This window comes from Pelodiscus sinensis, chromosome 1 (assembly GCF_049634645.1).
Source record: "Pelodiscus sinensis isolate JC-2024 chromosome 1, ASM4963464v1, whole genome shotgun sequence".
NCBI lineage: Eukaryota > Metazoa > Chordata > Testudines > Trionychidae > Pelodiscus > Pelodiscus sinensis.
The window spans coordinates 289,524,027-289,539,918 of NC_134711.1; the positions used below are offsets into that span (position 1 = coordinate 289,524,027).

Below are 15,892 nucleotides of genomic sequence, written 5' to 3' on the forward strand. Positions count from 1 at the left end.
CGCCGAATGATCTGGGCCGGCCCTGCCCCTAGGCATGTGGCGCATGGGTGGCCCCGCCCCTGGGCGCACAGCAGCCCCAAAAGGTTGGGGACCACTGCTGTAAGGAGAAGGCTCAATCCCCTGTCAGTGCCTTGAAAGAGGCAAAGCAAAAGCCTTTGGCATAGGCACCACCAGCACCAACCGCCGTGCAGACCAGACCACATTCAGTGTCAGCAACAAGTACTACCATGTTGCCACCTATGGCATTGTCAGCACCACTGTAACATCTGGCACCTTTGGTGCATCTGAACCAAACAGCAACACCCGTTGCAGGCTAAGCACTCGGCACCGGCAATTCAGCCTACAGTGCCACAAGTTGCCCTGGTACCGGCACCACTGCCCACCATGTTGGCACTGCAAACATTCATCACCAGCACTGATCTCATGGTCTCCTTCGTGCCGGGAACACCGCTATTCCACACCAACGGCACCACAAATACATCCCGTTTTAGTTTATCTATCCTGGTGGGATCAGCTCCACCACTGTTCAGCAACAACAGTGATGAGCCGCCTCTGAAGGTATATACTCCAAGATAGTCTTCTCCCAAGCTGAGCAAACAGCCTCTCCAATGGCAGCCACCACTAATCCCTCCCAACTGGCTGAATTGGGACTCATAGGCGGAATACCAGGTGCAGCAACCTGTCCCAGGCACCCATTACCAGTTGCCTGACCAATCCATCTCTGAGGGAAAGGAGGAGGCTGATGTAACAGGTGACACTCCTCCATCCACTCACCTATCTTCCTCATCTCCTGATTACACAATCATGCCCCCACCTGCAACTGCAGGGAGTGATTTCAAGTCATTTCAGAAGCTCTTCAAAAGAGTGGCAGACTCTCCTGAAATCCCATTATCTACTATGCCAGAGAATCCGCATAAGCTGACAAATATACTTCATGCCTCTCCGCAAGTTAGGCTCACTCTCACCATGACGCTGCCTTGATGGATCCAGCAAAAACCATCTACCAGACGCCTGCCACAATACCCCCGACATGCAAGAGATTGGACAAAAAGTATTACATAACTCCCAAAGAGGTAGACTTCTTATTCACCCATCCCACACCAAATTCTCTGGTGGTGCACGCTGTTAACCAGTGGGATAGGCGACTAACAGCCTGCATAACAACTTATGATAATGATGAAATTGGACCTGTTTGGGAGGAAAGCGTACTCTATAGCCAGCCTCTCAGAATCTCCAATTATATGGCACTTCTGGCAAAATATACCCACAATATTTTCAACCAGTTGACAACCTTTATTGAATTCCTCCCAGACAACAAAAGAGTAATTTAAATAAAAAATCAATGAGGATGCTCTAATCTCCCAAACAGCATTAAAGGTCTCATTAGATTAGGCCAACACGGCAGCTAGATGCACCTTGTCTGCTATGTTGATGAGACAGGCCTTATGGCTGCAGCTCGCTGGGTTCCCCAGAGAGGTGCAGTCCACAATTGAAGATGTGCCCTTCAAGGGCACTAAGCTTTTCGCTGAGTTCACCAATGCCTCATTGCACACTTTGAAGGACTCACAAGCCATGTTCAAGACACGTGGCATCTATGTCCCTGTCACAAAAAGAAAGCAGGGAAGATCGTTTACACAGAGATACAGACCACAAAGCCTTTTAACCAACAACATAAGCAATACAACAAGTGCCGACCATGCCGGAATAGGAGTAGACAAGCATCTGACCAGACATCAGCCCCACAATCATTCACTTCATGTCGGACCTTTTAAAGTGTTGGTCGAGGGTCAGACAGCTTCAGTATCTCCACGGCAGCAATCCTTTGCTGCCAAATGTTATGGATGAGGAGTAGCCTCATTTTATTCAGTGTGGCTCAACATCGTCACCAACAGATCGGTGTTAGAAATTATTCAAATGGGTTACTGAATCCTATTTTCAGTTATCCATCCATCCATCCATCCCTCCCACCCACCTTGCCTGTCCCTCTTCAGGGACTCCTCTTATGAAGATGTTCCTACACAAATTGGATCATCTCCTTCAACTAGGGGCCATAGAACACGTACCTCCAGAGCACAGTGGCAAAGGGTTTCTACTCCTACTGTTTTCTCACAGACAGTATCCTATCCTAGACTTCCACAACCTCAGTCAGTTCATTCTAACTCAGCATTTCAAAATGGTAACCCCAGCCTCCATAATTCCTGCTTGGATAAGGGAGCCTGGCTGTCTGCCAGGGCGCCTGTTTTCATGTCTCCATACATCCAGCACACAGACACTTCATCCGATTCGCCATCCAGGATCTCCACTTCCAATGCAGAGGGCTGCCATTCAGACCCTCAACAGCCTCATGGGCTCTTTCCAAGGTCCTAGCGGTGGTGGCAGCACACCCGTGGAAAATGGGAATTACCATCTTCCCATACCTAGACAACTACCTACTGAAAATTCCCACAGTGCATGACACAGAACAGGCAGTCATCCACACCAGGTCCTTATTCGATACCTTGGGGCTCCAGATGAATACCCAGTAATGCACTCATTCCCTACCAACACAAAGATTCTCAGCAATTGTGTATTTCATATCATTAGCACAAGCCAGTCCACACATCACAGCTCAGCACTGTCTTCAACTTTTAGGACACGTGACAGGAGCCATGTTTGTGGTACCATACACTCGCCTCCATATGAAATAGGCCTGGTTACACACTATATACAGACCACACATCCACCATATAAACAAAACGCTCACCATGCCCTCCAAAATAAAGAACGCTCTGTCATGGTGGACCATCTGCAAAAATGTTTGCAAGGGATTGCCCTTCCAACCACCACAGCCATTTGTAGCAATTACTATGGAGGCCTCCCTGACAGAGTGGGGAGCTCACCTAGGCCGCCATGTCATCCAGGCATAGTTGTCACAGGAGGAGTCCAAGCAACACATCAGTCTGTTGGAACTCAGAACAGTTCACAAAGACTGTTTGCATTTCCTCCCCTTAATTTAAAACAAGGCAGTGCAAGTACTCATGGACAACCTTACCACAATGTTTTATATAAATTGGCAGGGTGGAGTCTGATTCTACTCACTGTGCTTAGAAACAGTCCCATCTATGGGAACGGTACATCCCATGAAACATCCATCTAATCGCAACCTACCTGCTGGGCGAAGAAAATGTGCTGGCAGATAATCTCAGCAGGCACTTTCCACAGAACCATGAGTGAGAATTCACCCCTTCGGTGCTGATTCCCCTGTTCAAACAGTAGGGATTCTCCACTATGGACTTGTTCGCAACCCAGTTGAACACCCAATGCTGCAACTATTGCTCCAGGGCTGGCATAGCACTCTCGAGGGGACATATTCAACATAAAATGGGAAGCGCCCCTGCTTTATGCATTTCCCCTTGTTCCCCTCCTTCAGTGAGTAATTCTTGAAATAAAACAGGACAAGGCCAGGATCATTCTCATAGCTCCCAGTTGGCCCAGGTAAACATAGTATTTGTACCTGCTACAAATGCGCATAACTCCTCTGTGGCGCCTCCTGCCAATATCCTCCTGCTAAAGCATCAGAACAGGCAACTACATCACCCCAGCGTACAGACTTTTCACCTCTAGACGTGACTTCTGGCTGGTTTACTCGTGAAGCTGCATGTCCTGCATCCAGATAGGAGGTCATCATGAACTATAGACACACTAGACAGTATGGTGCTCCAGCATCCACAGACCTCCTACAGATTCTCCAATACTGACTGTGTCTAAAGTGTTCCAGTCTCTCCCTTAGCTCTATCAGGGTGCACCTGTCCGCAGTCACAACATTCCTTCCCCTCATAGACAATTGTCCCATCTTCACACAGCCATTGGTCAAGTACTTTCTGAGGGGCCTACATAACATGTTTCCACCAGTGAGAAACCCAGCTCCAGCATGGGACTTAAACTTAGTGCTGAGAGCAACAACAGGCAAACCTGTTGAACCCCTGGCCACTTGCTCCCTGCTTCGCTTCTCAATGAAGGTTTCCTTTCTCGTGGCAATTATATCAGCAAGTAGAGTAGGCAAGTTTGGGGGCCTTAATGATGGACCCTCCTTACACTATCTTTCATAAAGATAAGGTAGTCTTCTGTACACATCTGAAATTCCTCCTGAAAGTACTTACCTTGTTCTGTTGTAAGAAACCAATTTACTTACCCATCTTCTATCCTAAACCTCATAAGGACAGCATTGAAGCATCCTTGCATACCTTAGAGATCCACAGGGAAATTGCCTTTTACCTACAAAACACAAAACCTTTCCACAATCTCCAAGGCTCTTAATTTCAACCACAGCGAGGTCTCAGGGTCTACCTATTTCAAAACACGTAGACTATCCAGATGGATCTCAGGATGCATATATCTTGCATACAGCATATTCCAGCAGGAGCCCCATTGATCATTCGGGCTCATTGTACAAGAGCAATGGCATCAACGACCTTCCTTCAGGGTGTACCAATAGAGAAAATCTACAGAGCTGCCACCTGGCCTTTGGCATGTACATTTACCAACCACCATGCCATCCAGACCTATTCTACTTCAGATACTCAATTCAGCCGAACAGTACTCCCTATAACCAATTCAGGTCTCCTGGAGCTCCCTCCACCAAATACATCTACTGCTCCGTAATCACCTAATGTGGAGCACCAACAGCGACACTTCTCAAAGAAGGGACGGTTACTCACCTGGTGCAGTAACTGAAGTTTTTAGAGATAGTTGTCCTTGTGAGTGCTCCACTACCCACCCATCCTCTCCTCTGCTTTGGAATCTTCCATGTCTAGGGCAGAGAAGGAAACGAAGGAACGGTTGGCTTCACATGCCAACCGTGGGCACTGCTATCTAAAATCTTTGATTTAGAAGCACAGTGGCACGCAGGCACCCACGGGGACCATCTTGAAGAACCTCAGTTACTGCACTGGGTGAGTAACCTTTCTATATTCTGATTCTCCTCTGAATTGGCAATTCCTCCCAACTTTGTGTAATCCACAAATTTTATTACCACACTCCCGCTTTCTGTGCTAAATTTCATAATAAAAATATTAAATAAGATTGATCTCAGGACCAATCCCTGACAAACTCCATTAGTAACCTATCTCCAGCCTGACCTTTCAGCATGGCCTGTTATAGTCTCCTCTCTAATGAGTTCCTTATTCACCTTTCAAGTCTCATTAATCCCTATCTTCTCCAATGAAACTAATAATCTTCTGTGTGGAAATTTATCATATGCAGTGTTGAAATCCAGGTAGGTTAGATCTACTCCATTTCCTTTGTCTAAAAAATAAGTTATATTCTCAAAGAAGGAGATTAGATTGTTCTGGTCTGGCACAATTCACTTTTTGTAAAAGCATGTTACATTTTGTCCCAATTACCATTTATCTCTAATGTCCTTATCTACTTTCTCTCTCAAAATTTGTTCCAAGAGCTTGCATACAATTCCCGGATCACTTTGCCCCCCCCTCCCCCCTTCTTAAAACTAGGAACTATATTAGCAATTCTCCAGTCATAGAGTACACCCTTGTGTTTACAGATTCATTAAAAATCTCAACTCCTGTTACAAAGGATAGGTAACTTCCTTTTATCTTGGGTACTGCAAGTCCCTTCCTACTGCTCAGGCATCAGGCTCGCTTTATCAGACTTCAATTTTAGGAAGAGTAGCAGTCCTGCTTTGTAAAATGAACACACATGATTTAATTAAAGTATCTTTTCCATTGGCTCTTATGACTATTATTTTTCTTCCATTTATTCACTTATAATGTTGTTACTGGACCTGTAAGCACATTTAAACTGCTTTATTAAATACAGATTGTACATTTTAGTTAATGAGTACGTCAGATAAAGGAGATATTTCACTTCAGCAAATTCACACAAATTTGTCTAGGAAACTATCGTCATGAGATAATTAGATCATTTCCAGGAAATTCAAAGTAAGCTTTGAATGTGTCTAACAAATGACACACACGATTGTTTAATAAAGTTAGGATATCTGCTATGGCTAATACTTGAAATGCTGAAAATTGCACCTTGGTTCATTGAACACTAATTCTTAATCTTTCAGGAAACAACTGGGACGTAATATACAGTGGAGCTGCTAGGGAATATTTATGTGATCGACTAAATCCAGGCTGCTCTTATCGCTTACGTGTGTACTGTACTGGGGAAGGAGGGCAGAGTGCGGTAATATTGTCTGATATATTTTATATATACAAATGTCACACTTGTGGAAAAACTCTTTAGCTTTAAGAAAATCTGATTAAGCTAGGAACATTGAACATTGTAGAATAATCATACTACCAAAATGTAATACAGTATCTATAAGTAGGGGCTCAAGAAAATTTCAGAAAATTTTACCAAAAATTGAGTTTCTGCTCCCATTTCTTAGAGAAATAAAATGTGAATCTTTATCTGCCAGCAAATGTTTTACTTATTCCAGCTATCATTCTAATTTTCAGAACACATGACCGTATAATTGGCCTACTTTTCTGATGATTTATTAGAAATAAAAAAGCTTTCTAAAAGCAGTATTTGTTTGTTAGCATAGGAAGGTGAATATCCATGTCTCAAAGAGCCAAATCATCATTCTAGCACCCAGTCTAAATAGGTGGGCTGAGTACAGGTGGAGGTGAGGCAGGAAATTAATATTTCTTCAGGCCACAGTGTAGTGCTTAGGGGTCACCTGTAATTCCTGTGCAACAGTATGCGTTGGCAGATCTGCACAATTGCTGATCTTCTACTCTGCCCTTGCCTGAGCATATGGGATGGGGAATAAGCTATACTTGTCCCAGGCACCTTTATACTGACATAACTATTGTTACACTAGACTTGTACCAGTGTAACTGTATCAATAAAAAAATACATCCAGAATCAACATAGCAGTGCACAAATCGTCTTTTTACCATTGTCCCTGGTTACTGACCCCTTTTTATAGATATTCTAAAATGAGATCTTCATGGAAATACTTATAAATATTTTTACCTCACTGATTTTATGACATTTATGATATGTATTTGCAATTCAAATTTTCTTTGAGTTAAGGTCAAAATGCATTGTTACATTAAGGCTTTTGTATACTTTTCCTTTACAGGCATCTGATTCCTTACTAGTGCAGACACCAGCAGTGCTTCCTGGTCCAGGCCAAACTCCCAGATTACAGGGCAGACCAAGAGCAAAAGAAATTCAGCTGAGATGGGGTAATTGTTATTGTGACTATCATCTAAGGCCAAGCCTACACTAGGAGTGCTTTACCAGTGTGTTATGCTTATGCTTGGTATATCAGCAGAATAATATGCCAGCAAAGATCTCCAAGTGTAGATGGAGCAATATCAACGAAGATGTGCTTTATACTAATATAGTAAAACCACCTCCCACAAATAAAACATGCTGGTAAAGCTGTGCTTTTACTTCTATAGCTCATCTGCACCTATTCTAAGGACTTCTGTCAGCACAACTGTGTCAGTCAGACATCTCATTTCTTTACACCTCAGACTGACATAGAAAAGCTTCCAGAAGTCTAAAGAATAAATATAGCTTGAGAGATCACAGAATCATAGAACACTAGAACTGGAAGGGACCTCGAGAGGTCATTGAGTCCAGCCCTCAGCCCTCATGGAAGGACCAAGCACCATCTGGATCATTCCTGACAAATATTTGTCTAACTTGCTCTTAATCTCCAGTGATAGAGATTCTACAACCTCCCTGCAATTGACCCACTCTCACAGAAAGTTTTTTCCTAATGTCCAACCTAAACCTTCTATATAGCAATGTAAACTCACTGCTTCTTGATCAAAATGTGCTAGCGTGTTTGTTTGTTTTTAAAACCATACAAAACTTTTTTCCTATTTTAGGACCACCTCAGGCAGATGGTGGATCTCCTATTACCTGTTATGGTCTGGAAATGTCTTCTGTAGAAACAGATGAACACAGAGAGGTTTACCAAGGCTCTGATGTTGAATGTACTGTAAGCAACCTTCTCCCTGGAAAGACATACAGCTTTAGGCTGCGAGCCGCTAACAAAGCTGGGGTAAGGAGACAGGCAGAAATCAGAGTGCAATCATGTTTGTACATGTTGCTGTTTTCAGACATTTTTAATGTTAAGAAGTTTTGTCATGCAAATTCTTAATGTATATTTTATTGGTTAAGATGATTTACTGCGGCACTGTGATAACCAGCAGTTAAAGACCAATTTGAATAAGTCTTGGCTGTTTGGATGAAGGAGAGAGAAAACATCAAGTTACTACTTAAATCTAAGTGATGTCAGTTATTCAAAGCATATACTTTAATAAATTATCATAATGTCCCTGTGGTAAGTAAATGATTTTATATGCTGTCATTTTGCACATTAATTGAGTGTGCATTCCACAGCCTGAGGCTTTCCAGAGCACAACAACTAGAATTTTCTTACATATTTTCCATGCTTTTTATCTCAATATGTACATCACAAAGTGTAAAAAGATATTCTCTGGCTCCTTATATTTTGGACGTTAACCTTGCATTAACTGTTTTATAATCAACCATTACTTTAAAATATTTTATTAAATAGCCAGTGTCCTAATTTTAAAGTAAAATGAGTGGGCATCTCCGTTCATGTAATGCTGTACAGAAATCCATCTCACAAAAACCTTTACCATGCTTGTCACTAGTTGGCACTGTTGTCAGAGAAGCAACATGTTGAATCGTCAAGGACACCAAAAATTTTTCTAATGTCTAGAGGAAGAATTATAGATGTCAATTATTCGTCGTCTCCTGTTTTATTTAGATTTAAATAAATACACAGTTGTACAATAGTCTCTGTTACAGGTGTGTTGTCATGTGTAACCTGGCAAGTGTGACTTATAGAGTAATGTTCTCTTCTAAGCATCAAAGGGGTAGCCGTGTTAGTCTGGATCTGCAAAAGCGACAAGGAGTTCTGTGGCACCTTATAGACTAACAGATGTATTGGAGCATGAGCTTTTGTGGGCAAAGACCCACTTCGTCAGATGCATGTAGTGGAAATTTCCGAAGGCAGGTATAAATATACAGGCCAGAATAAGGCAAGAGGGTTAATTCAGTCAGGGAGGGTGAGGCCCACTTCTAGCAGCTCATGTGGAGGTGTGAACATCAAGAGAGGAGATACTGCTTATGTAGTTGGCCAGCCATTCACCGTCTTTGTTTAATCCTAAACTGATGATGTCAAATTTGCAGATGAACTGTAGCTCAGCAGTTTCTCTTTGAAGTCTGGTCTTGAAGTTTTTTTGCAGCAAGATGGCTACCTTTAAATCTGCTACTGTGTGTCCAGGGAGAATCTGAGGAAACAGATTAACAGAGCCAGACATGTACCCAGAAGCCTCCTACTACAAGACAAGACCAAGAAAGAAACCAACAGAACACCACTGTCCATCACCTACAGTCTTCAGCTAAAACCTCTCCAACACATCATCAGTGATCTACAACCAATCCTGGACAATGATCCCTTGCTTTCACAAGCCTTGGGAGGTAGGCCAATCCTCGCCCACAGACAACCCACCAACCTGAAGCAAATTCTCAACAGCAACTACACACCGCACCATAGTAACTCTAACTCAGGAACCATTCCATGCAACAAACCTCAGTGCCAACTCTGCCCACATGTCTACACCAGCGACACCATCACAGGACCTAACCAGATCAGCCACACTATCACTGGTTCATCCACCTGCACATCTACCAATGTAATATACACCATCATATGCCAGCAATGCCCCTCTGCTATACACATCAGCCAAACTGGACAGTCCCTACGTAAAAGAATAAATGGACACACATCAGATATCAGGAATGGTCACATACAAAAACCTGTAGGAGAACACTTCAATCTCCCTGGATACACAGTAGCAGATTTAAAGGTAGCAAAAAAACTTCAAGACCAGACTTCAAAGAGAAACTGCTGAGCTACAGTTCATCTGCAGATTTGACACCATCAGTTTAGGATTAAACAAAGATAGTGAATGGCTGGCCAACTACATAAGCAGTTTCTTCTCTCTTGGTGTTCACACCTCCACATCAGCTGCTAGAAGTGGGCCTCACCCTCCCTTACTGAATTAACCCCATTATCTCTTGCCTTATTCTGGCCTGCATATTTATACCTGCCTCTGGAAATTTCCACTACATGCATCTGACGAAGTGGGTCTTTGCCCACAAAAGCTCATGCTCCAATACATCTGTTAGTCTATAAGGTGCCACAGGGCTCCTTGTAGTTCTCTTCTAAATTACAGACTGCAAATTGCCATGTTTATTCTCACTACATCTCCAATAGAGGAAAATATTATGGTAGTTCTAAGAATGCTGAGACATTATAATGAACCTTGAAGTCATTACAAGTTATTTTAATAGGACAATATTTGGTGCTGAATGTCAAATTCTAATAGTATGTACAGCCACTGTGGGCAAAACTTCTATTTAAAAACATGATAGTAATTATATCAATCTGTTTTTAATAGTTTGGACCCTATTCAGAAAAATGTGAAATTACCACCGCCCCAGGACCACCAGATCAATGCAAACCCCCTCAAGTGACATGTAGATCGGCAACATGTGCTCAGGTGTATTGGGAGGTAGGAATATTTTGTTGTTCTGTGTATTTCAGGCTTATTTTATGTCTTATGGTTTATACCTTTTACATTCTTCAGTCAGTTTTAAAAAGCCTAAACTATAGTTAAGACGTTAAAACAAGCTCCCTGATTGTCATCTTTACATTTAAATTTAAACATAACATATAAAAGTCCTCAAAGCATCATCTGCATTTCCTTTATACAAAATTTGTAGCTAAATGATCTATGCATATTCAGACTTTGACACACAATGTCCTCTTGTTCCTTTGATTTTATTATGGATTTTTCACGAGTGCTAAACTGTAAGAATTTAATGCAGATTATTTTTAATGTTTTAAGGCCATTTATTTATCTTCCTTTGCAGAAAACCCAGAATACCACATAATACAAATGATTATTTTATACTCACAATTTTTCTAAGCTGATGTATACTTTATATTATCATATCAATAATAATGTAACAAATTATCTATATATTAAGCCCCCAGTTTTCAAGTGTGTGATTTTTAGTAAGCAAAATAAATCTCATTAAGACTACATTTGAAAAAGATTGTCACTGTGGGGTGGGAAGGAATCAACTTTTTAAAATAGTTGCTTAATATTGTCAGCATTGTAGAGTGGGTCCCCCAACTGGGAGGAGGCCAGAGTCCTGCAATGCCAGTCCAGCAGCCAGGGACCAGGAGCAGAGCAACTCAGAGCCCCATCAGGGGCTGACAGCAGAGCTAGTCCTGTGGCCAGAGGGGTCAGCAGCCCAGAGCTCCACCAGAAACCAAGAGCCTGTACATTATGAGGAAATCAGATTTGCTCAACAAAAATGTTTGAAGTAGAATTTTTGAGCCGGCTTAGTAGCTGGGGGGTAGCCAAGCCAGGGGCAGCAGTAAAGCCACGTAGCAGGGGCAGCAGCCTTGAGGGGAGCCTAGCTGGGAGGCTGGCAGCCCCCAGGGAGACCTAGAGGTCAGCAGCAGAGGGTCCAGAATTGAACCTCCCTGGTCTAGCAAGCTCCCTCGTTTTGGGATCAGTCAGGTCCCAAAGGTTCCAGACCAGGTAGGTTTAACCTGTATCATGATCGAAAATATCATGAGAAGAAAAATTCTGCGTTGGTCATAGGCTTTGGACAAAGTTCAGTAAGTAAGGCATAGATCCGCTAACTATAAAGTGAGAATAAAAATATTTGGATTCTTTGACTGTCCTTTCTGTGCCCTCAATGAGGGCTGGGGTAAAATAAAAAGACAGTAAAATAGTAACTCCTTGCTTAACATTATTATTATGTTCCTAAAAAATTCTACTTCAAACATTTTTGTTGAGCAAATCTGATTTCCTCATAATGTACAGGCAGTCCCCGGGTTACATGAATCCGACTTACATCGGATCCCTACTTACAAACGGGGTGAGGCAACCCCACACTAGCTGCTTCCCCCCCGCAGACCAGGGAGACGCGAAGCTAGCGCGTGCCCCCCACTGCCCCCCAGCAGACCAGGGAGATGCGAAGCGGCTTTTCTCAGCAGACACCTCAGCTTGAGAATAAAGGACTGAGGGAAGTGAGGTGTGGGAGAATAAAACTGAGCTCTGGAGAAATGTTTGGCTAGAGTTTCCCCTACAATATGTACCAGTTCCAACTTACATACAAATTCAACTTAAGAACAAACCTACAGTCCCTATCTTGTACGTAACCCGGGGACTGCCTGTAGTTGGGCAGGGGGTAGTTTCCAGAGAAGTTGCCAGACAAAAGACATTATATGCATAAGCTGTATATGTTTTAAATAATTGTAAACCATTTAATATTGTACTCACCAGTAATAATTATGAAGCTTGGTTAAGGCACAGCCAGCTCAGAAGTCCCTGCGCTCCCATTCCGCTTCGTTACTGGAATGCTGGGCAGGCAGAACAGTTGACCACACAACCTTAAACATGTATGTTCTCTAATAGATCAACATTACGTGACCTTAAATGAGTGTGTTCTCCAATAGATCAGCAATCTAATAATGCAACATTAACCAGGATGACTTTAAGTGAGGAGTTACTGAATATAGTAATATTTAAGTACTGTATAATCTTTCATATACACAAGGAAGCAGAATTATAGTTTACATAGTGTGACAGACCCAAACCAGCAGCCTGCAACACTCTGGCAGAAGGCAGGTATACATAGCGCTGGATAACTGGCTTTCTCTTCCCAGAGTAAATTCCTAGGCATGTCTACGCTAGGGAGTTATTTCGAAATAATAACTCACAAAATAAAAATTTCAAAATAGCACTATTCCTCTTCACAAGCAGGAGTTATTTTGAAATAACAAGCACTTTTTTTTGAAATAACAAGCTTGGTAGTGTGGAGGCTCGCCTTGTTACAGTAATTCCTAATTTAACATGTGCCCGCTTAACACATTTTCGCGATAGCACAATTTCTTTTTTTTTTTTTTTAAGGGAACATTTTTTTGAATTACACAACCATCCCCAGACTAACATGATTTCCCCAGCCGGCCCATTGCCGGCGGCTGCACGGGGCTTCCCCTGCCTCCCTGCAAAGCGGCGGAGGATTCGCTGCTCACCGTGTCGTTCCCCGGTGCCGCTCCCCCACCCCCCTCGCCGGACGCAGTGCAAGTCCCGGCGGACCCACCACAGGGGCATACTCCCAACCCAATCCCCCTCCCTACACCTTCCCTTCCCTAGAGCTAAACATCTCCCCTCTCTGCTGTAACCCAGTCTCCTTTACCCTCAACTTTATGTCCCGGTCCCAACAGACACCACCACTTGAAACGCAACCCCCACCTTTTCCATTATTTTCAATGGGAAAATTGACCCCCGCATAACATGTTTTCACTTAACATGATCATTTTCTGAAACATATCTATAGTGTTAAATGAGGAATTACTGTATTTCACAATAAGTGTAGACATGCCCCTAGAGTGCAGCCACAAAATGAAGGCAGGCAGATACCTGGGGCTAGTTAATTAGCTTGCTCCCTCAGGCAAGTCATTAAACACTTGCAGCCAATTAAAGCCAGTGGGGCTGCTTTAAAAGGTTTCCCCCCTGGTAAGGAGAGGGGGAAGGCAAGGAGTGATTGACCAGAAAGAGAAGTGCAGTACCAGAAGAAACTGTGTGCATGTGTGTGAGCTGAGGACTGGCTAGCAAGTACCAGGAGGAGGCAACTGGAGGGGGGGGGGGCTGTTTGGGGAAGTAGCCCAGGGAAAAAAGCTGCCAAATTAGAAGTAAAAAGAACCCAGTCTGTTGCTGTTGCCTTAGGGTCCCTGGGCTGGATCCTGGAATAGTGGGTGGGCCTGGGTTACCCCAAATCTCCCCCGCACCAACACAGGCCAATATTATCTTCCAGTAGTGTGAAACCCACAGGGCACAGACAGCTTTGCCATAATAGCCAACCTAGCTTCTGGTGCATCCTTATTTTCTAGTGTCTGGCTTTGCAATCTAAATGTGTGTTAACATTTTTTTATGTAATCTGTGAATGGTCCAGAATGGGTCACAATTTATTGTAAATTATAGAAGGGAGATTTCTAACCATCAGAACTGTAGGATATCAAACACTATCTTCTCAAATGTTGTTTATGTTCAATCACATTCCTTTTTCATATAGTCCATTTCTTAAACTAATGATAGCTTTTTAAAAAAGCTATCCCTGAGCATGATTCATTATAGAATCATAGAATACTAGCACTGGAAGGGACCTTGAGAGGTTCTCGAGTCCAGTCCCCTGCCCTCATGGCAGGACCAAATACTGTCTAGACCATCCCTGCTAGACATTTATCTAACCTACTCTTAAATATCTCCACAGATGGAGATTCCACAACCTCCCTAGGCAATTTATTCCAGTGTTTGACCACCCTGACAGTTAGGAACTTTTTCCTAATTTCCAACCTAAACCTCCCTTGCTGCAGTTTAAGCCCATTGCTTCTTGTTCTATTCTCAGAGGCCAAGATGAACAAGTTGTCTCCCTCCTCCTCATGACACCCTTTTAGATACTTGAAAACTGCTATCATGTCCCCCCTCACTCTTCTCTTTTCCAAACTAAATAAACCCAGTTCTTTCAGCCTTCCTTCATAGGTCATGTTCTCTAGACCTTTAATCATTCTTGTTGCTCTTTTCTGGACCCTCTCCAATTTCTCCACATCTTTCTTGAAATGCAGTGCCCAGAACTGGACACAATTATCCAACTGAGGCCGAACCAGCACAGAGTAGAGTGGAAGAATGGCATCTCTTGTCTTGCTCACAACATACCTGTTAATGCATCCCAGAATCATGTTTGCTTTTTTTGCAACAACATCACACTGCTGACTCACATTCAGCTTGGGGTCCACTATAACCCCTAGATCCCTTTCTGCCGTACTCCTTCCTACACAGTCGCTTCCCATTCTGTATGTGTGAAACTGATTGTTCCTTACTAAGTGAAGCACTTTGCATTTGTCTTTATTAAACTTCATCCTGTTTACCTCAGACCATTTCTCCAATTTGTCCAGGTCATTTTGAATTATGACCCTATCCTCCAGAGCAGTTGCAACCCCTCCCTGCTTGGTATCATCTGCAAACTTAATAAGCGTACTTTCTATGCCAATATCTAAATCGTCGATGAAGATATTGAAGAGAGCCGGTCCCAAAACAGACCCCTGCGGAACCCCACTTGTTATATGCCTTTCCAGCAGGATTGTGAACCATTAATAACTACTCTCTGATTATGGTTATCGAGCCAGTTATGCACCCACCTTATAGTAACCCCATCTAAGTTGTATTTGCCTAGTTTATTGATAAGAATATCATTCGAGACCGTATCAAACGCCTTACTAAAGTCCTAGGTACACCACATCCACCGCTTCTCCCTTATCTACAAGACTCGTTATCCTATCAAAGAAAGCTATCAGATTGGTTTGACATGATTTATTCTTTACAAATCCATGCTGTCTGTTCCCTATCACCTCCCAAGTGTTTACAGATGATTTCCTTAATTACTTGCTCCCTTATCTTCCCTGGCACAGAAGTTAAACTAAATGGTCTGTAGTTTCCTGGGTTGTTCTTATTTCCCTTTTCATAAATGGGCACTATATTTGCCCTTTTCCAGTCTTCTGGAATCTCTCCTGTCTCCCATGATTTTCCAAAGATAATATAGCTAGATACCTCCTCTATCAGCTTCTTGAGTATTCTTGGATGCATTTCATCAGGCCCTGGTGACTTGCAGGCATCTAACTTTTCTAGGTGATTTTTAATTTGTTCTTTTTTTTATTTTATCTTCTAAACCTAGCCTCTTCCCACTAGCATTTACTATGTTAGGCATTCCTTCAGACTTCTCGGTGAAGACCGAAACAAAGAAGTCATTA

The 15,892-nt window shown here is 42.8% G+C and overlaps 1 protein-coding gene across 7 annotated transcripts in view; it reads left to right on the top strand.

The window, feature by feature from the left end:
* The window catches only part of FNDC3A (fibronectin type III domain containing 3A), a 209,313-nt gene that overhangs the window by 168,693 nt on the left and 24,728 nt on the right, over positions 1–15,892 (top strand). For all 7 annotated transcript variants that reach the window (XM_075919050.1, XM_075919052.1, XM_075919051.1 and 4 more), the window contains 4 exons: positions 6,068–6,186; positions 7,094–7,199; positions 7,854–8,029; positions 10,464–10,577. In XM_075919050.1, coding sequence (XP_075775165.1) covers positions 6,068–6,186; positions 7,094–7,199; positions 7,854–8,029; positions 10,464–10,577 — 515 coding nt within the window. The remainder of the gene's footprint in view (positions 1–6,067; positions 6,187–7,093; positions 7,200–7,853; positions 8,030–10,463; positions 10,578–15,892) is intronic.